Source organism: Prunus avium, chromosome 6, assembly GCF_965620075.1.
Source record: "Prunus avium chromosome 6, drPruAviu1.hap1.1, whole genome shotgun sequence".
NCBI lineage: Eukaryota > Viridiplantae > Streptophyta > Magnoliopsida > Rosales > Rosaceae > Prunus > Prunus avium.
Genome location: NC_142289.1, coordinates 27,309,402 through 27,331,223, shown reverse-complemented (window position 1 = coordinate 27,331,223; position 21,822 = coordinate 27,309,402). Strand labels below are relative to the sequence as shown.

Here is a 21,822-nt window from a genome sequence, read left to right as displayed (position 1 = left end):
GTAAAAGTGCTGTGAGTATAAAAAGTAGTGTCATAGCGTATGGTAAACTTTTTTCAAGAAGCGCTGTGACTGTGTATAATGACCAAAAAAGGTATGATAAATTTATGTTTTTTTTAATTTAAAAAAATTGATATTTATGTTCTTTTACAATACATTTACAATTTTTTTAAATAATATTAATAGTAATATACAAAAACAAAAAACAAAAAACAAAAAACAAAAAAAAACACTTGAGAAGGGCCCATTTCTCCTTTTCCTTTTTCTCTCTTTTTTGCATTCAAGCACAACAACTCCAAACTAAGCCTTATAAATACAGCTACAAGTCTACAACAAAGTTACACTCGGAAGTCCAAAGGAGAGCTTAGAACGACTTTGGTGAAGGTCTCAAGCGGCAAATATTCTTGTTATAGAGGTTTAAAAGATTGATGGCTACGGGAAATTTCTCATTACTTGCTGCTGCTGCAAGAAGGTATATTATATTTATATATGCATCTATTTACTTTTTTTTTTCCTCTTCACACCTCCTAAAATCTTATTATTTTCATTTTATCCTAACTTGTCCCAATTAAAACAAGATGATTGTATTCTTTTTTGTTTTTTCTTTTGTTTTCTAGGATCGTCGTAGCTGTCATTATTATGGCTCTGGTAATTACTTTCATGGCTGTGTCCTAAATTTCTTTTTCTAATTATGTTTAAAAAAATAATAATAATAAGAGGATGAATTTAAGATGGAAAAAGAAATAGAATTAATTGATTTCAATCGGTCTTTGACTCCTGGCAAAAAAACAAAAGCCTATATTTATATGGCCTACCAGCAACAAGTTTGCTGCCTTTTGGCGAAAGGTTTTTGAAGGGACAAAAAAGCCTATATGGCCCACCATCAAATACAACACACAAGATTCGGGAAATATATATATATATATATATATTTTTTTGTCAAATCAATTTGTGTTCTCTGCTATTTAACAAAAAAGGGAAAAGCTATTTAATATTGGACGGTCCAATAAAAATCCTCATAAATCTTCAAAGAGTGGAATTTGAAATTGGGGTGCAAGGGCATGGGCTCTTTGCCGTGTCAATTAAATTATGAACCTATGATTTAACCCTTACACCTTTGACGAATATCATAGCACAATTAAATTATGAACCTATATTTGCTAATTATCTTACAAGAAGACCAGTGGAGACTAGGGATCGGAGACTAAAACTCTATTTTATTTCAAAATTTTCCCTTTGGTAATTTTTATATGAAGTTCATTTTCCCCTTGGTCGTTCTAAATCCAACTTCCTTAATTACATTGAATGGAACACAAGACTTTCACCATTTGAGGAGTGATTTGCCATTGTTATCATGTTTATTGTTGAAACTCACACTGCTCTGTAAATACTGAAGGCTTGAAGGTAAAGTGGCCCTAATCACTGGTGGGGCGAGCGGCATAGGAGAGTCCACTGCAAGACTCTTCTCAAAACATGGAGCTAAAGTTGTGATTGCAGATGTGCAAGACGACTTGGCTGAATCTGTTTGCAGAGACCTAAGCCCTTCGTCCACTTCGTTTGTCCATTGCGATGTAACGAAAGAAGAAGACGTCGAAAACGCTGTCCAAACAACCACAAACAAATATGGAAAGCTAGACATCATGTTGAACAATGCAGGTATAGTTGGCATGGTAAAACCCAACATCCTTGACAATGAAAAGGTAGATTTTGAGCAAGTGATTAGGGTAAATCTGGTTGGTGCGTTTTTGGGGATCAAACATGCAGCTCGCGTTATGATCCCAGCTGGAAAAGGTAGCATAATCAACACACTACAAGAAAAAAGGTCTTTCGCGACGAAATCTTTTGCGACCAATCCAAATTTGGTCGCCAAATAGGGTTATGGGCGACGGAGTTTTTTAATTCGTCGCCAATAATTTCATCAGATTTATGAACTAATTGACCATAAAATATGTCCGAATGGCGACCAAAAGATTTGGTCGCTAGGGGAGGAATTGGCGACCAATATTAAGATTGGTCGCCTTTAAGCTTGAAAATTATTGGCAACCAAAGTATTTCGTCTCTAAGATTGCTTGCGTCGTCTCTAAATTTGAGATGCTGCGAAAATATTTTGTGAGATACCGCCCAAATATTTTGTGAAACTTGGCGACCAATTGTTTTGGTCGCGGTTCCTGTAAAAAAGAATATAAAGTATTAAAATTATGTCGTTTTCCTTATTTGACGGCTGCCGACCAAATAACTTGGTGGCTAATTCTAGGAGACTATAAATTAAAAACATTTCCCTAACCAGTTACTTCCCCCAATTTACTTCTCTCGTATCCAGTCTCTCCATCTTCCCCCAATATATTCACTAACAATTAAGAGTTTATTTATACTTTCATTAAATATAACATAAGATTTTGTGGTATTCAATAGTGTAAATATTTTAAATTGAAGATCAAATTCATTCATTGTATTCATATAGGGTCAAGGAGTGTAGCTCTAAAAAATCATCAAAATCGGAGTTAAAATCACCGTTAAATTGTGATTTTTCATTTATAACCGTCGAAAAGTTTTATCCCGTTACTAGATCTCTGGATGTTTGTTTTTTGCGATTTTTGGGGTATACGATCTCGAAGTATATGCAAACAAGTTTGATGGTTGGATCGTTGAAACTAGTTTCGTAGAATGCGTATGCCATCAAAACAATATATTCACTAATAATTAAGAGTTTATTTATACTTTCATTAAATATAACATAAGATTTTGTGGTATCCACTAGTGCAAATATTTTAAATTGAAGATCAAATTCAGTCATTGTATTCATAAAGGGTCAAGGAGTGTAGCTCTAAAAAATCATCAAAATCGGAGTTAAAATCACCGTTAAATTGTGATTTTTCGTTTATAACCGTCGAAAAGTTTTATCCCGTTACTAGATCTCTGAATGTTTGTTTTTTGCGATTTTTGGGGTATACGATCTCGAAGTATATGCAAACAAGTTTGATGGTTGGATCGTTGAAACTAGTTTCGTAGAATGCGTATGCCATCAAAACAATATATTCACTAATAATTAAGAGTTTATTTATACTTTCATTAAATATAACATAAGATTTTGTGGTATCCACTAGTGCAAATATTTTAAATTGAAGATCAAATTCAGTCATTGTATTCATAAAGGGTCAAGGAGTGTAGCTCTAAAAAATCATCAAAATCGGAGTTAAAATCACCGTTAAATTGTAATTTTTCGTTTATAACCGTCGAAAAGTTTTATCCCGTTACTAGATCTCTGAATGTTTATTTTTTGCGATTTTTGGGGTATACGATCTCGAAGTATATGCAAACAAGTTTGATGGTTGGATCGTTGAAACTAGTTTCGTAGACTAAATTTTTAGGGTATACGATCTCCACTAGTGTAAATATTTTGAATTTTGGTTACCCGCGAACCCATCGATTAAATTTTGGCTAATTTTTAGACTAAATTAAAAAAATAATCCCCAAACCCATCGATTCCCCCAATTTCTTTCCTTTCTCTGGTACTTACTCTCTTCATCTCCCACAAGACAACCGCCGACCACGGCCTCCCTCTATCACTGTGTCTCCCTCTGCGTGACTCTCTCACCATCTCCGTCTCCCTCTCACGGTCTCACCAGTCACCACCACCGCCTCTCTCTCGCATCCGCTGTCTGTATCAAGGTATCATCTCCCTTTTTCCTTTTCGTTTCAATTTTATTAATGATTTTGTGATTTTGTTTTGCTGTTTCAATTTCTATATTTATTTGTGGTATTGGATTTTTATTTTTGATTTCGGATTTGATTAAAGGTGTTGAAATTGCATTGTGGTGTTGGATTTGTGATTTTGTCAGTGTATGCATGAAAAGATGATTTATGCTTGAAAAGGACTCTGTTTTTATGTCTTTTGACTTTCTGATATTCTGCTTTCTGTTTATCAGTTGTGGTAGCTTGGTTTGTTTATTTTTTTCCTTCTCTGTTAGCTTGATACTTCTGGATTTAATCTGAATTTCTTTACAATCTGTTGGAAGAAAAAATATAAAAATTCATTTATATAATTGAAGTCAAAAGTTAGAAGTTGGGAGTTGGTCATGTGGGTTTGTATTCGTTAATATTGTTGTTCATAGTATTTTGAAGGGTCAGAGGGTTGGAATGGTTCTGGGTTTGGAATATGGTATTATTTATGAGTTGTGAGTTTGTATTCGTTAATATTGTTGTTCATAGTATGCTGGACTTCTATATTCAAACCCTACTAATCAATATTAAGCACTAATGCAGACAGTTGGGCATCAGCAATCCTATCCTGGGTTTGAGCAAGTGGTAGGCACCAGTGGTAACCATGTAACTGGACCTTACACTTCATATCCTCCCAGCGTAAGCTCAGGCATGGCTCCGAACAATATTAAACTTTTACTGATTGGAGACTCTGGGGTTGGGAAATCATGTCTTCTTCTAAGGTTTGCTGTAAGTTGTTGATACTTTGACCACTTAATCCTTTATTCGTATTTGGGGAATCTAGAAGTTATTTTGCTCTTCGATGTTTATGGGTAATTCAAAAATGGGAAATTCATTGATGTAAATGATAAGAAAGGAAGGCTTCAAGGAACCAAGTGAAAATAAACAGAAGTTTTTAGAAGAGAAACTTGTAATTTCTATCCTTTATTGTCAAAAATGCTGATTCCTTATCTAAAAAATTAAAAAAATTGAGTATTGATTTACTTCAAATCGACGAATTCAATTAAATAACATATGCATGATTCGTTTTTGTCATGTAATACCTATTATCTGATGTGTCATCCTAGGCAGGTGTTCATGTTGTCTCCCATGGAAATATTATTTATATTGATTACTCGTACAATTCCTCAGGGCTGACTATTTTATATCTGTATGACACAGGATGATTCATATCTGGACAGCTATATTAGCACAATCGGAGTTGATTTTGTAAGCTCTATTTTCTGGGTCAAAGTGGTGTTATAGAAAATACGACTCCTAATTACTTTTCTTGTTCTTTATCTGTAGAAAATTCGCACAGTCGAGCAGGATGGGAAGACCATTCAACTTCAAATTGTGAGTCTCTCTCTCTCTCTCTCTCTCTCTCTCTCACATGGTAGTGCGTGGGCATTAAAGCCATTCAATAGTTGAGGAATACCTATTGCTTACGTATCTGAACTGTTGATTGACCTTGCTTATGAAGAAAGCTGATTGCATTAGGACAATTACTAGTAGCTACTACCGTGGGGCACATGGAATTATGGTAAGTGTTTCCTTTTTGTTTCATTATTGTGGTCATAGTTTTTCCTTGAAGTCTTGTAATGTGGATTCTATTTATTAATGTTGGTGCATGTGGCAGATAGTTTATGATGTGACAGACCAAGAGAGCTTCAACAATGTTAAGCAGTGGTTTAATGAAATTGATCGTTATGCTAGTGAGAATGTAAACAAGCTTCTTGTTGGTAACAAGGCTGACCTCACTGCTAACAAAGTTGTGTCTTATGAAACAGCTAAGGTGAAAAAAACCTTCCCTTAGTTCCTGCTACCATATTTTTTTGTCTATTGAAGTATTCAATATTTAGATAATGACTCTTCCCTTTCGTCATTGGTTTGTTAAAAGGCGTTTGCGGATGAGATTGGGATCCCTTTCATGGAGACTAGTGCAAAAAATGCTACTAATGTTGAGCAAGCTTTCATGGCAATGGCTGCTGAAATCAAGAATAGGTACTTGAGAAAAAGATCGTCAAAACCCTCCCAATTAAAAAAGATCATCAAAACCATGGCTGGTTCTGGTTCTCCCTGTGGAGCCTGCAAGTTCTTGAGAAGAAAATGTGTGAGAGGGTGTATTCTTGCGCCGTATTTCTGCCATGAAAAGGGAGCTACCCATTTTTCTGCCATCCACAAGGTTTTTGGCGCAAGCAATGTGTCGAAGCATTTAGCTCACCTTCCGTTGAGCGATCGATGCGAGGCTGCAGTGACGATATCATGGGAAGCTCAAGCCAGGCTTCAAGATCCCATATATGGCTGTGTTTCACAAATTTTTGCTCTCCAACAGCAGGTTAATCATTTAGTACCCTTTGTATGTTCAGATTGGGTTTCTGTTCAGAATGTATGTTGAAGTAACCGATGAGTATATGCTTTTGGTTTGAACTTTTCAGGTGGTCAACTTACAAGCAAAGTTAGCTTTCCTCAAGGATCAAGCAGCTCAAAGCTTTGTCAATGGCTCTGCTGTAGCAAACCCTAATGAGAACAGACAATGGGGTTTTCAGGATGCTGATGAGCTTCAATCAGTGGCTTTCAGCTACATTCACCAGCATTCATGAGGTGACGGCCCATCGATGAGTATATTGGCTTTCGTGTCTACTTTTCCTCGCAAAAGCGCTTTTTTGTTGTAGTGTTGGTCTCTAGTCTTAGAGTGGAGAAATAATGTAACTTGGGTTTACCAAGGACAAGATATATGGAGCTTGGCCTCCAGTCTTTCAATGGAGTGTTCTTCACTTGTTTATGTATATTTTTGGATATGTTATGTGTACTTGAATGACTAGTATGCTTGTGTACTTTTGAATGGGAGAAACTTTTATTCGTGTCATTTTCTATTCATCTATTTACCTAATTGGTCGCCCAATCCTTCCTCAGTTTGCGGAAAATTTTGGCCTTTTCGCGGGAACCCTTCTTTATAGGCGACCAACTAAGTACTGTTAGGCGACGAAATAAATTGGTTGCGTAAAGATTTTGGCGACGAAAACAAAGTTTCATCGCCTGATACTTTCAGCGAAGAGCCTTAGGCGACCAACATAGTGACGAAATAATGTCGTCGCCAAATTGTTTTGGCGACGAAATTTAACCTTTTAGCGACCAAAGATGGTGACAAAGTGAATTGGTCGTATGACAACATACATGACCAAATGTCAATTTCGTGGGTAAACATATTCTACCACGCACTTTCACCGACGACCCAGGGCGACAAAGTAGTTTGGTCATGCATGGCCCATGGTGACCAAAATAGAACCATTGGCGACGAAAGGTGTTTGTCGCCAATTGTATTTTTTCTTGTAGTGACACTGCTAGTGTTTGTTCTACCATCGGGGGTGTCGCACCACATGCATACACAAGTTCAAAGCATGGTTTAGTAGGGCTGGTGAGAAACACGGCCGTGGAGCTTGGACAACATGGTATTCGTGTGAATTGCGTGTCACCGTATATAGTTGCCACGCCGTTAGCGAAGGAGTTCTTTAAGCTTGATGATGATAAACTTCATGGTGCTTATTCCAACCTTAAAGGTGGGGTTCTTAAGGCAGAAGATATTGCTGAAGCTGCTCTTTACTTGGGTAGTGATGAGTCAAAGTATGTTAGTGGGCATAATCTTTTGGTAGATGGAGGCTTCACTATTGTGAACGCAGGGTTTTGCATGTTTGAACAAGCTTGAGAAAAATGTTCAATGTAATAAGTTGGCAAAATAAATAAAGGAATGCCTAAACATATATGCTTAAAAAGATTTAATATTTTGCATATGTGGTTTAGGCCAATTGGTCAGGATAGTGAGCCCGCTTCCTTGCACCAAAGTTCAAATCCTCATTTCTGTATATTAAATTAATAATTTAAAGTTGATTATAGCTTAACTCCTTAAAAGTCATTTTTCTTCAACTACAACCCATCTCTTTATTTTTGTTTGAATAAAATCCTATTTTTTCTAAATAAAACCTGATGACTAAGATCCAACTCTACAAGTTACCTAATCAAGCACAAAATCAAATTTATTGTATTTTTTCGATTCCTAAAATAGCCCCAATTAAGCCATGATTGCATTTTGTAAATTAATGTAGGAACCAGTATATAATTTTTTTTAATTGCATTGTAAGTAATGATGACACTGATCGGTTCATAATTGTATATCATTTTGTACCCTTCTAGCTTATGATTTGGTTATGTTTTTGAGTTAAACTTATGCTTTTAATCCTTTTTGTGTTTATCTTTCAGTTAATTGACATTTAGGTAACAATGATGACTTTGGATAGGAAATGATGCAATCCATGCATGTTATGGGCTGATTGGCATATGAGGAATATGAGCTTAAAGACAAACTAATTTTGGCTACAGCCCATTTCCAGCCCAGTTTCGTAGGTCAATTTCTTGGCCTTGGATCAGAATGCTGTGGGGCTCGGATGAGGTGAAGATCTTCATGAAAGTTGTTCCATTGGGTGTGTACTATAACATATCCAAATTTCAGCCCAATTGAACATGTCTGGAGTCCTTAGCCCGTCCAACACTGAACCATGCTCAGGAGGATTTGCAGCTGCCAGCTTTGAGCCTTGTCTCCTCCTTTAAGCCATGTGCCTCACCCATGCTGCAACTGACTTTGGATCCAACATAATGAGTGAAGTGGGGAGGCATTCCAGCAATGAAATTCTAAAGGAGCAAGTTGGTACATAATGGAGCTATTAAAGAGAAAGCATGTGCATGCATGTAAAGCATAAATGAAATGAAGTCAATTCCAGTCTCTGTTCAGCAGCCAAATTGCAAGGCCCAAAACACACCCCAAGGGGGGAGCTCTCAAACACTTCTCTAGAGCTCCCTTCCCTTCTCTTCCCTCAAATTCTCTTAGTTTCCTTTCAAGTTGTCAATTGTTGTAACAAAATGAGTTTACTCAATTTTCCTTCAAGTTTTCTTAGTTCTACTTTACTTTTATTTGTAATGTACATTCTTTCTTAAGTATTCAAGTTTAATTAGTTTCCAAGTTTCAATTATGGTTTTTGTTCTTATTCATTATGCTTATAAGTTAATATGCTAGTTTGAATGATTGATCACCATTTAGGCTTGCATGTTAGCTATCTTGGTTTGAATTAAGAGTAGACACCATGCTTTAATTCGAATTGAACTATGAATAGGAAGAGTATGTATGGACATTCGACAACAGGGATTAGATACATGCTTGGTTGTTTAAATTGTTCTTCTATGCTTAATGGGTTCCTAATGCTTAATTTTAGGTTAGACAACAAATGATCAAATTAGGGAATTAGGAACACAAAGTTATGACCAAACACCATGGCTTAATCATACTTTAGCTAGAATCAATCCATTAATCTAAATTGAACTTGGGAACTTATCTACTTGAGTTATTTTCTTTTCTTTCTTTCTTGTTTTATTTATTTTCTTTCTTGTTATTCTGTTTTGTGTAGGAAAACTGAATTGGATTATTCAATCACCAATCCCTGTGGAATCGACCTCGCACTTACATATCTTATACTACCGAACGGCTCGTGCACTTGCGAGTATCACAAGTTGAAGATGCAGCTGAATCCATTTTGGTGCAGCTGAATCGACGCAACAGACACACATTAAAATTTGGAAAGATCTCCGAATGAACGTAGGAATTAATTGGGAAACCTTTTTTAAATTTAACAATAAATTTAGATTTAACATACCTAATCGGGTTTATTTAGTAAAAATATTTTTGTTTTTTTTAATTTCTTTATGAAGTATACGTGATAAATTATTTATTATATTATTGTTTTATAAATATGATAGCGTACATACAATTTTATGTCAAAGAAATAACGTACCTATTACTTCTTTTATGAAAAATAATATATGTAGTATGAATTTATTTATTATTCAAATAATATACCCAAGTTTTATAAACGCATTTTGGATATAATTTACCTAATAATTTATCTAAATAATATACCTAATTTTTATCTCTAAATTACGTGCCTATATTTTCTATAAAGAAAATACCAATATTTATATTATTTTTATAAGTACATTATTTATTGGATATGTAATTTTGGGAATTTTTTTTTGAGTTTTTCTATTTAAACCTCACACTTCTCTTTGTTCACCCCACATTCTAAGGGCCAGTTTGGCATTGATGTGCTGTGAAAATAATCGCTGTCAGATTTGCTGTGAGAGAAAGCAGTTTAGCGTTTAGTAAACTTTTGGTTAAAAGTGTTGTTGGTACTGATTTCCGCATAATCAAAAAATTATCCCTGCATAATCATTAAACCCAGCGCCTCTTCGAAACTGATTCCCGCATAATCAGAAAATGAAAGCACCTTATTAGTTGTTTTCCCTTATAGCTTTCTCTCACAACAATCACTACTACAAAAAACACTTTGCGCAAAGTACAATTTCGTCGCGCAAAGTTTGCGCGACGAAATTTTGGTCGCGCAAGTTCTGTCGCGCAAAGATCGTAAAGAAAGGTTTTGCGCGACCAAAATTATTTTTTGTTGCGCGTCGAATACTAATGTCGCTAAAAGATACTTTGCGTGACGAATTATAACTACTTTGAGCGACGAATATTAATTACTTTGCGCGACGAATAATATTATTTTGCACGACGAATCCTAATGTCGCTCAAATCTTTGCACGACGAAATATTCAATTTTTTTATTTTTTATTTTTTTAAAATTTTTAATTAAAATTAACTAGTTTAATAGTTTGCGCGACGAAATATTTTGTCGCCCAAGGTTTTTGACATTTTGTTTTATTATTTCTTTTATATCAATTTCATTATATTAATTTTTCAAATTTTTACTTTTAAAATTTAATTTAATTGTATGATTTTTTTTTAATTACTTTAATTTAAATTGACATATGAAAAATAGTGGTCAAATTATCCAATATATATAATATTCAAAATGTACACATAAATTAACAAAGTACAATAATAAAATCTACAAGCCTATTGTGGTGGTAGTGGCGGAGGATATGTTTCGATAGCGTCCAAATCCTCAACTTTAGCCATCAAAGTCTCGACGATTCCCTACAAAAAAAACAAATATTGTCAAATAACAACAAAATAACAAAAAATTGGCATAAACTCAAAACTAACTCCAAAAACACATATTAATGAAAAAAAAAAATTAAACTTTGGAGAGAATATACCTTTTGGCAAGATTTTGAGTGAGTGTGAATGAGAGCGAGAAGTGAGTGTGAGAGAATAGAGAAGATAGTGAGAGAGAGAGATGAAAGAGTGAGTGAGAGTGAGAGTGAGAGATGATGAAAAGAGAGATAAGAGAGTGAGTGAGAGTGAGAGATAGTGAAGAGAGAGATGAGAGACTAAGTGAGAGGAGTGAGTGTGAGAGAAAGGGTAGGATTTGGGGAGAAGGAAAGAGAGAGGAGAGGTAAGAGTAGAAGACATTGAGAAAATGGTGGAGGTGCTATTTTGGTTTTAAAAACCGTATCACTTTGCGCGACGAAACAATATATTGGTTGCGCAAAGTCTCGAAATTTTTTTTTTTTAAAAATTCCCATTTTTGGTGGGCGCCCAAATTTTTAGGGTTTTGCGCGACCATAATATTCCCGCTTCCCATTTTTGGTAACCGCCCAAATTTTTCGGGTATACTTTGCGCAACAGACGACTATATATTGGTCCCGCAAAGTCATAATTTTTTTTTAAAAAATTCCCATTTTTGGTACCCGCCAAATTTTTAGAGTATACTTTGCGCGACGAACTACTATATATTGGTCGTGCAAAGTTGGAATAAAAAATTTAAAAAAATTTCGCATTTTTGGTACCCGCCCAAATTTTTCGGGTATACTTTGCGCGACGAACGACTATATGTTGGTCCCGCAAAGTCGTAATTTTTTATTATTTAAAATTCTCATTTTTGGTACTCGCCAAATTTTTAGAGTATATTTTGCGCGACGAACTACTATATATTAGTCGCGCAAAGTCGTAAAAAAATTTTAAAAAAAAATTCTCATTTTGGGTACCCGCCCAAATTTTTAGAGTATACTTTGCGCGACGAATTATTATATTGGTCGCGCAAAGTCTTAAAAAAAATTTAAACCTACTAATAAATATATATACTATTCAATTTCTTAAGTGTTATACGTACAAAATAAACAAATTTAAAGCTACTCAACGATCCAACCGTCAAACTTATTTGTTTATACTTCGAGATCGTATACGCCAAAATTCGGAAAAAATAAACATCAAGAGATCAAGTAATGGGACAAAACATTTCGACGGTTATAAAAGAAAAATCAAGATTTAACGGTTATTTCAACTCTGATTTTGATGATTTTTTACAGCTACACTCCTTGACCCTATATGAATACAATGACTACATTCGATCGTCAATTTAAAATATTTACACTAGTGGATACCACAAAATCTTATGTTATATTTAATGAAAGTATAAATAAACTCTTAATTGTTAGTGAATATATTATTTTGATGGCATATGTATTCTATGAAACTAGTTTCAACGATCCAACCGTCAAACTTGTTTGTTTATACTTCGAGATCGTATACCCTAAAAATCGGAAAAAATAAACATTCAGAGATCACATAATGGGACAAAACTTTTCGATGGTTATAAACAAAAATCACGATTTAACGGTTATTTTAACTCCGATTTTGATGATTTTTTACAGCTACACTCCTTGAACCTATATGAATACAATGACTCAATTTGATCTTCAATTTAAAATATTTACACTAGTGGATACCACAAAATCTTATGTTGTATTTAATGAAAGTGTAAATAAACTCTTAATTGTTAGTGAATATATTGTTTTGATGGCATACGCATTCTACGAAACTAGTTTCAAAGATTCAACCGTCAAACTTGTTTGTTTATACTTCGAGATCATATACGCCAAAAATCGGAAGAAATAAACATTCAGAGATCAAGTAATAGAACAAAAAATTTCGACGGTTATAAACGAAACATCACGATTTAACGGTTATTTCAATTTCGATTTTGATGATTTTTTACAGCTACACTCCGTGACCCTATATGAATACAATGAACCAATTTGATCGTCAATTTAAAATATAATACATTTAAAATATTATATTTTTCTAACAAAATAATTTTTTTATTTTATTTATTTTTATTTTTGTAAAGACTTTGCGAGACGAAGTTTATAAATTCGTCGCGCAAAGTCATGCAAAGATTTTTATAAAAAAAAATTATTTTATTTATTTTTGTAAAGACTTTGCGCGACGAAATACACTTTGTCGCGCAAGACTTTGTGCACCGAATTTTATTGTTTCGTCGCGCAAAGTCATGCAAAGATTTTTACAAATAATTTTTTTATTTTCTTTATTTTTGTAAAGACTTTACAAGACGAACCACACTTCGTCGCGCAAAGTGACTTTGTGCGACGATTTGTGTTTCGTTGCGCAAAATTTAGTCACGTAAGACTTTGCGCGACGAAGTTTCATTTTCGTCGCGCAAAGTCACTTTGAGCGACGAATTGTGTTTCGTCACGCAAAATTTGGTCGCGCAAAGGGTTTTTTTTACTAGTGAATTGTTAATAATAAGTGATTTTCTCATAGTTTACCAAACGGGTTGGGCTTCCAAATTTTTTTAAAAAATCGCTTATCACCCTAAATAAGTAATGCCAAACGGGCACTAAATTCACCCCAACTTCTAATTCGAATTTTCATAATTTCTAAAAAAACCCCACTATTTTCCTATACTACCCTTAAATACGAGAAACACTTGCATGCACCGGGGATAGGACAACAGTCCTATCCCCCTCCAATCACAGTCCGACACGTGCCCATTTTCTGACAAAGTTGGACACGTGGCGGGCTGCGACTGGAGGGGGATAGGACTGTTGTCCTATCCTCGGTGTAGGCAAGTTTTTTCCCTTAAATACACACTTGACAGGAAAGAAAAAAAAAACTCATCAACTTCACACCCCACACCCCACACCCCACATTATCTTCCTAAACTACCCTTAATTTTTTTTTTTTTTCTCTCGACCCTTCTCCATTCTTTCTTTCTTTCTCTCCTCAACCTCTTCATTCAATAAACCAACAGCACAAAGGCGCATCAACAACCCAATCGCCACCATCCCACCATTTCTACCACAAACCCAATCCCACCCAGTGCCTACACCCACCCATCACGACCAAGAGATGTCTGCCTGGTAGTGCCTTTGCATATTGAATTTCATCATGCCCTATCCTCCCTCATATCCTTTTCTTTTTGTTCATCATCCCCTCTCCAGTCTATCCCTTTCTCCCCCATCCTAAAATTAAAAAAAAACACCCTTCACCCTCTGTCCCGTCAGCCTCCAGCCACCGCCTCCGTGCCTCACCTCAAGATCTCCTCGGCCCAATGCCAGAAAACAGATCTGGGTAGGTGTAGGTTCTGGGTTGGGTTGGGTTGGGTTTGCGAGTAGGGATGGTGGGTTGGGTTAGTTGAAATGTCGATAAAATAATTTGGAGATATAAGAGATCTACGAGAAAAATGAGAGATTAATGGAAAGTGGGAACAGAGAGCTACAGAGGACTGAGGTGGGAATGGAGACCCGATCGTGAAAAATGAAGAGGTAAATCACGTCATTTCTAAAATAAACGAGGACAATACGGGCATATTGAAATATTCATTAAAGAGCCCCGCATGCTTCCATTCACATCAACTTTTAAAAGCAGCATCTCAGCTGCTTCTAAAAACTGTTGCTAGTCGCCCACAATTTTGAAAAGGTTTTTATTTTATTTTATCACAAATAGTCCTTGACGTTTACAAAATTATCACCAATGGTTCTTGAGGTTTTTTTGTAACATCAATAGTCCTTAATATTATGATTTTTTTTAATCATAAATAGTCTCTGCCCTTAGAAATTCTGTTAAGTGTGACGCGGAATATAAGTAGAGCCCATGTATCCAATCACATTGTAACCTCTGGATTAAAAAAATAAATAAATAATCTTTTTTAATGAAAACTCCATTTTTTTTTCTACAACTTTTCATCCCCTTCCACTTCTCCGTCCCTCTGCCCCCTCTCTCCCCCTCTGCTTTCCCTCTCTCCTCCCTATCCTCTCCTTGTGGTAGAGAAAATGTATAGTTATAAAACTATATCTTTGTGGTAGAGAAAGGAGTGTATAGTTGTATATCATACAAAATAATATAACCCATTTTCAATAAAAATAATAATATAACCCATATATCTTTCTACATCTTTGCATAGTTGTAAATCATAACCCACAACTTGCGAATCTCCCTCTGTTTTTTTCTTGCCCACTGCCACCTGCAAGAAAAAATGATCTCTGGGATTCTTTTAATGGTCTTTTTTTAACACTGCCACCCGCCACCCGCAACCCGCAACCCACGCCCAACTCCCCTACCCTCTCCCTCTGTATTTTCTCTCCTCCTCTACCCCCCCCCCCCTGTATTTTCTCTCCTCCTCTATCCTCCCCCTCTATTTTTAATTATTTTAAGTTGTTTGAATAAATATTTGTGTAAAAGGAAATGTGAAACTACCTTGTGCAAGTGATTATTTTGCAAAACATACAGAGGGAGAAGGGTGGGTTACGGGTGGGCATGGGGTGGTCGGGTTGTAGAGGCAAGAAAAATACAGAGGGAAAGGGAGAGCACATGGAGGAGAGAGGACAGAGGGAAAGAGAGAGAGAGACAGAGAGAGAGAGAGATGCTACATGATTTTTTAATAGATTTTCGTCAAAAAAATATTTATTTATTTTTTAATCCACATGTCACGGTGTGATTGGACATATGGGCTCCACTTATCTTCCACTTCAGACACTTAACAAAATTTCTAACGACATGGATCATTTGTGATTTAAAAAAAAAAAACCCTTAATGTTAAGGACTACTAATGTCACAAAAAAACCTCAAGGATCATTCGTGATAATTTTGTAAACATCAATGACCATTTGTGATAAAAAGCCTTTTGTTAAAAAAGCAGTTTTGTCTTGATTTCCAAACACTTTTTCATTCAGAATTTTAAAAGCACAGCAACTCCAAACTAAGCCTTATAAATACAGCTACAAGTCTACAACGAAGTTACACTCGGAAGTCCAAAGGAGAGCTTAGAACGACTTTGGTGAAGGTCTCAAGCAGCAAATATTCTTGTTATAGAGGTTTAAAAGATTGATGGCCACGGGAAATTTCTCATTACTTGCTGCTGCTGCAAGAAGGTATATTATATTTATATATGCATCTATTTACTTTTTTTTTTCCTCTTCACACCTCCTAAAATCTTATTATTTTCATTTTATCCTAACTTGTCCCAATTAGAACAAGATGATTGTATTCTTTTTTGTTTTTTCTTTTGTTTTCTAGGATGGTCGTAGTTGTCATGACTATGGCTCTGGTAATTACTTTCATGGCTGTGTCCTAAATTTCCTTTATGTTTTAAAAATAATAATAAAAAGAGGGTGAATTTAAGGTGGAAAAAGAAATAGAATTAAATGATTTCAATCGGTCTTTGACTCCTGGAAAAAAAAAAAAAAAAAAAGGGTTGGGGGCTTTGACTAATTAGTTATTTTCCACAGAAAATCACACTCAGTGCCCGCTTGGCATTGCTTATTTGGGGTGATAAGTGATTTTAAAAAAAATTTGGGAAGTCCAGCCTATTTGGTAAACTATGAAAAAATCACTTATCATTAAAAATTGCTGTGAGAGAAAGCTATAAGGGAAAACAGCTAATGGGGTGCTTTCATTTTCTGATTATGTATGAATCAGTTTTGAAGATGCGCTGGATTTGATGATTATGCATGAATTATTTTCTGATTATGCGAAAATTAGTACCAACAACACTTTTAATAAAAAGTTTACTAAACTCCAAACCGCTTTCTCTCACAACTGATTTCTCTCACAGCAAATCTGACGGCGATTATTTTCACAACACAGCAATACCAAACTGGCCCTCAATAGTTAGGCCGACTCTTTTTGTTGGTGTACTCTTTGTATTGAGACTTTGTAACTGGAGACCCTCTTTGTGGTTGGCTTATTGAAGCAATTTTCAGTTGCTAAAGATGTCCTTACTTTGTTTCCTTTTTCAATATTTCTCAATAGTTTCATTATAACTTTTATATTAAATGAATGTTTTATATAAATTTTTATTTCATGAAAAATAAATAAAAATAAAATCTATAAAATATACCCAAGGGTGAAATCAATGACTACGGTGGGCTGTAGCCCAAGCAGATTTTGAAGGCAAAAAAAAGTCTATTTATATGGCCCACCAGCAACAAGTTTTGCTGCCTTTTGGCGAAAGGTTTTTGAAGGGAAAAAAAAGCCTATATGGCCCACCATCAAATACAACACATAAGATTGGGGAAATATATATATATATATTTTTGTCAAATCAATTTGTGTTCTCTGCTATTTAACAAAAATGGGAAAAGCTATTTAATATTGGACGGTCCAATAATAATCCTCATAAATCTTTCAACCCACAATTGCAAACACAGTAAGTAATTGAAATTCGTAAGTGAGAAGAGGGCTTCAAAAATGGAACAGTATGTTAACTATTGTTTTGGGGTGCAAGGGCACGGGCTCTTTGCCGTGTCAATTGAATTATGAACCTATATTTGCTAATTATCTTACAAGAAGACCAGTGGAGACTAGGGATCAGAGTATAAAACTCTATTTTATTTCAAAATTTTCACCTTGGTAATTTTTATATGAAGTTCATTTTCCCCTTTGTCGTTCAAAATCCAACTTCCTCAATTACATTGAGTGGAACACAAGAAATTCATCATTTGAGGAGTGATTTGCCATTGTTATCATGTTTTTTGTTGAAACTCACACTGCTTTGTAAATACTGAAGGCTTGAAGGTAAAGTGGCCCTAATCACTGGTGGGGCGAGCGGCATAGGAGAGTCCACTGCAAGACTCTTCTCAAAACATGGAGCTAAAGTTGTGATTGCAGATGTGCAAGACGACTTGGCTGAATCTGTTTGCAGAGATCTAAGCCCTTCGTCCACTTCGTTTGTCCATTGCGATGTAACGAAAGAAGAAGACGTCGAAAACGCTGTCCAAACAGCCACAACCAAATATGGAAAGCTAGACATCATGTTCAACAATGCAGGTATAGTTGACATGGTAAAACCCAACATCCTTGACAATGACAAGGTAGAATTTGAGCAAGTGATTAGGGTAAATCTGGTTGGTGCGTTTTTGGGGATCAAACATGCAGCTCGCGTTATGATCCCAGCTGGAAAAGGTAGCATAATCAACACTGCTAGTGTTTGTTCTACCATTGGGGGTGTCGCACCACATGCATACACAAGTTCAAAGCATGGTTTAGTAGGGCTGGTGAGAAACACGGCCGTGGAGCTTGGACAACATGGTATTCGTGTGAATTGTGTGTCACCGTATATAGTTGCCACGCCTTTAGCGAGGGAGCTCTTTAAGCTTGATGATGAGAAACTTCATGGTGCTTATTCCAACCTTAAAGGTGGGGTTCTTAAGGCAGAAGATATTGCTGAAGCTGCTCTTTACTTGGGTAGTGATGAGTCAAAGTATGTTAGCGGGCATAATCTTTTGGTAGATGGAGGCTTCACTATTGTGAACGCAGGGTTTTGCATGTTTGAACAAGCTTGAGAAAAATGTTCAATGTAATAAGTTGGCAAAATAAATAAAGGAGTGCCTAAACATATATGCTTAAAAAGATTTAATATTTTGCAAATGTGGTTTAGGCCAATTGGTCAGGATAGTGAGCCCCCTCCCTAGAACTAAAGTTCAAATCCTCATTTTCGTTGTTTCATGCATAATTTGCAGATCAAAATTGTATGGCTAATATCACATTCTGTGTAACTTAAAATGAAGACCACTAATCCTTTTTCATGTGCCATCACATTCGTACCTAAATATAAATATCTCTTTCACAAACACATGTCACACAGTCACCAAACAAAATTGTACCACCACTTCCATGTAGCAATAATTCACATGGTATGAATGAGAAGCAATAAATCGCAGGAGTCTTTTATTTTGTCTTTACTGAAAAAAGATATTACAAAGAAGACCTACAGATCTTTAAATTAAATAATAAGTCAAATTTTAAACTTTACAAAACCTGAGATGCCTGAGATGGGAAATTGATAAACAATATACAAATACATTTCTTGGCCTTTTGGCTAAGATCAAAGGTCGCACGACTGCAGCGTGGGTAATTCTTTTATTTTGCTGCTCTATAGCTGACATGGTATAAAAGAGAAGCAACCAGGGTAATTGTGCCAGACAATCTAATAGATGCTCATTCTACCACAAAATAACAAAATAAGGGTTATTCATTTTATTAGTTCATATCCAATTTGCATTTGAGTCCCTCAATTTCCAAAATCGTTTCCGTGATCCTTCAACTTCAGTTTCATTAGGACAAATTGTCATGCCGTCAATTTTGTTAATTTTTCTGTTAAATGCAGGAGTAAAATGATATTTTATTTTTTTTTTAATTTTAAATTGATTAAAATATGAATAAAATATTAAAAACAAAAACAAAAACAAAAAACAAAAAATTCAAATCTCTCTCTCTCTTCTTAGAGATGGCGATGAAGGAAGATTTCTGTGCCATGCAACTCATCGACAGCAACAGCATATTCAATGCTGCTGGGTTCGACCGTTTCGCAAAGAAAGTGAAGCTTGCTGAGTTCGGGCTCTCCTACGCCGTCGTTGCCATCATGGGTCCTCAGCATAGCGGTAAATCATTAAGCCTTTTAATTAATTAGTATTAATTACTTCAATCACTCAGTTTGGTTATGATCTTGTTTAATTTTGAGTGGTTATGATCTTGTTTACTTCAAGGTGTATGCCCTATAAATGAGCTCCACCAATACACTTTTGTATTAATGTGCTGCACACTGAAGTATATATATAATTTTTATAATGCTTATATACAAGGGCCCTGTGCGGTAATGCCACTTACACCATGCTAGGGCCGCCCCTGAGTTCAGTCAATTATGGTGTGAGTAACAGTTGGTAAGCACAAATAATTGTTCTAAATATAAACATGATATATATATGCATGTGGTGTGAGATGTATTCAACACGTTGCACAAAATTCACGTGTTTTTTTTAAGTGCACTTATAAATACAGCTACAAGTCTACAACAAAGTTTCACTGCGAAGTTCAAAGGAGAGGTTAGAACGACTTTGGTGAAGGTCTCCAGCAGCAAGTGAATATTATTATTATAGAGGTTTAAAAGATTGATGACCATGGGAAATTTCTCATTACTTGCTGCTGCTGCAAGAAGGTTTGTGTTCTTTTTGTTTTTTCTTTTGTTTTCTAGGATGGGCACGTAGTTGCCATGACTAATGGATCTGGTGACTATCATGACTATCTGTAAATTATAAATTTCTTTTTGAATTCTTATTATGTTTAATAATAATAATAATAATAATAATAATAATAATAATAATAATAATAATAATAATAATAATATGAGTTAATTGATTTCATTTCAATCATTAGTAAGGCAATTTAGATTTTTAATGAATGTCAGATGGAAAATTTCAAAGCAATGGGATGGGACGATATATGAATATTTGTTAGGTGCAAGGGCGGAGCCAATTAAGGCCTAGGAGGGTCATATGACCCTTCTAACCCAATTGTAACACTTATAGTTTAGGCTTTTGTTTGCTCATTATTTTCAACTTGACCTTGAGAAAAGAAGGCATGAAGCATATGGAAGTGGGTGGTAGAGCAATTGGTTTGACCTTCTACCACGTAAGTGTTTTTATTCATGTTCAGTTTAATTAGCAACATCTTCCAATATTGTCTTAAAACCCATTAAATATTTTTGGAACAACAACCATCAAAGTTTTCTTATATAATTGAACTTATTCTAAAATATTTATGTAGAAAAACAATGGATACTTAAGATTTTAGGTTATTAATCTATTATCTCATAGTTTTATTCTCTTGGCACATCCTTGTATGCATTTTTCTTCTCCTCTAAACCATCCTAGTCCAAGTCTGGTGGTGGTATAGCTTTTCCATTTATCTTGGCTAATAATGTTGCCCCTCCTTGAGAGAATTCCTGGCTACGCCACTGGTTAGGTGCAAATAGAATTAATTAATTGATCGGTTTATTTTCCCTCAAAATGTCAATATTCTAAAATGACATTGTTATTTATTTGTGTTTTTGGTGAAACTAAACACTCTGCGTTAATATTGAAGGCTTGAAGGTAAAGTGGCCCTAATCACTGGTGGAGCGAGCGGCATAGGAGAGTCCACTGCAAGGCTCTTCTCAAAACATGGAGCTAGAGTTGTGATTGCAGATGTGCAAGACGACTTGGCTGAATCTGTTTGCAGAGATCTAAGCTCTTCGTCCACCTCATTTGTCCATTGCGATGTAACGAAAGAAGAAGACGTGGAAAACGCTGTCAAAACAGCTACAAGAAAATATGGAAAGCTTGACATCATGTTCAACAATGCAGGCATAGGTGGCATAGCAAAGCCTAACATCCTTGACAATGACAAGGCAGAATTTGAGCAAGTGATTAGGGTAAATCTGGTTGGTGCGTTTTTGGGGATCAAACATGCAGCTCGCGTTATGATCCCAGCTGGCCAAGGGAGCATAATTAACACTGCTAGTGTTTGTTCCACCATCGGGGGCGGCTCATCGCATGCGTACACAAGTTCAAAGCATGGTATAGTAGGGCTGGTGAGAAATACGGCCGTGGAGCTCGGACAACACGGTATTCGTGTGAATTGTGTGTCGCCGTATATAGTTGCCACGCCGTTGGCGAAGAACTTCTTTAAGCTTGATGATGATGGAGTTCATGGTGCTTATTCCAACCTTAAAGGTGGGGTTCTTAAGGCAGAAGACATTGCTGAAGCTGCTCTTTACTTGGGTAGTGATGAGTCTAAGTATGTTAGTGGGCATAATCTTTTGGTAGATGGAGGCTTCACTATTGTAAACCCAAGGTTTTGCATGTTTGAACAATCTTGAGAAAATGTTCAATCTAATAAGGTGGCAAAAGAAATAAAGGAATGCCTAAACGTTTATGTTGTTTTGTTCCAACGGAAGAATTTCGTACTCTTGCTCTGATCTTGGATGTACTTTCTTTGAGAATATCCTCTTCTTATGGCTCTAAATAATGCAGTGGTGAACGATTTAGTGGGTGTCTCCA

General features: G+C 35.6%; 4 protein-coding genes across 4 annotated transcripts; all 4 read left to right on the top strand.

Moving 5' to 3' along the window:
* Nucleotides 1–323: 323 nt before the first annotated feature.
* On the top strand, nt 324–7,514 carry LOC110752223 (borneol dehydrogenase, mitochondrial-like). The gene is made up of 3 exons (XM_088254974.1): nt 324–469; nt 1,394–1,819; nt 7,033–7,514. The coding sequence occupies exons 1-3, from the start codon at nt 426–428 to the stop codon at nt 7,400–7,402; spliced, it is 840 nt and encodes a 279-aa protein (XP_088111100.1). The 5' UTR covers nt 324–425; the 3' UTR covers nt 7,403–7,514.
* Nucleotides 3,465–6,565, top strand: LOC110753073 (ras-related protein RIC1-like). Its single transcript, XM_088254973.1, has 8 exons — nt 3,465–3,666; nt 4,261–4,446; nt 4,879–4,926; nt 5,005–5,052; nt 5,180–5,239; nt 5,336–5,491; nt 5,597–6,034; nt 6,135–6,565. The coding sequence occupies exons 2-8, from the start codon at nt 4,369–4,371 to the stop codon at nt 6,297–6,299; spliced, it is 993 nt and encodes a 330-aa protein (XP_088111099.1). The 5' UTR covers nt 3,465–3,666; nt 4,261–4,368; the 3' UTR covers nt 6,300–6,565.
* Nucleotides 7,515–15,717: 8,203 nt separating the features above from the next.
* Nucleotides 15,718–18,373, top strand: LOC110752222 (borneol dehydrogenase, mitochondrial). Its single transcript, XM_021952834.2, has 2 exons — nt 15,718–15,876; nt 17,514–18,373. Exons 1-2 carry the CDS (start codon nt 15,833–15,835, stop codon nt 18,286–18,288), a joined length of 819 nt encoding a protein of 272 aa, XP_021808526.1. The 5' UTR covers nt 15,718–15,832; the 3' UTR covers nt 18,289–18,373.
* Nucleotides 18,374–19,540: 1,167 nt separating this feature from the next.
* LOC110752240 (borneol dehydrogenase, mitochondrial-like) lies at nt 19,541–21,822 on the top strand. The gene is made up of 3 exons (XM_021952854.2): nt 19,541–19,665; nt 19,784–19,940; nt 20,867–21,822. Exons 2-3 carry the CDS (start codon nt 19,897–19,899, stop codon nt 21,639–21,641), a joined length of 819 nt encoding a protein of 272 aa, XP_021808546.1. The 5' UTR covers nt 19,541–19,665; nt 19,784–19,896; the 3' UTR covers nt 21,642–21,822.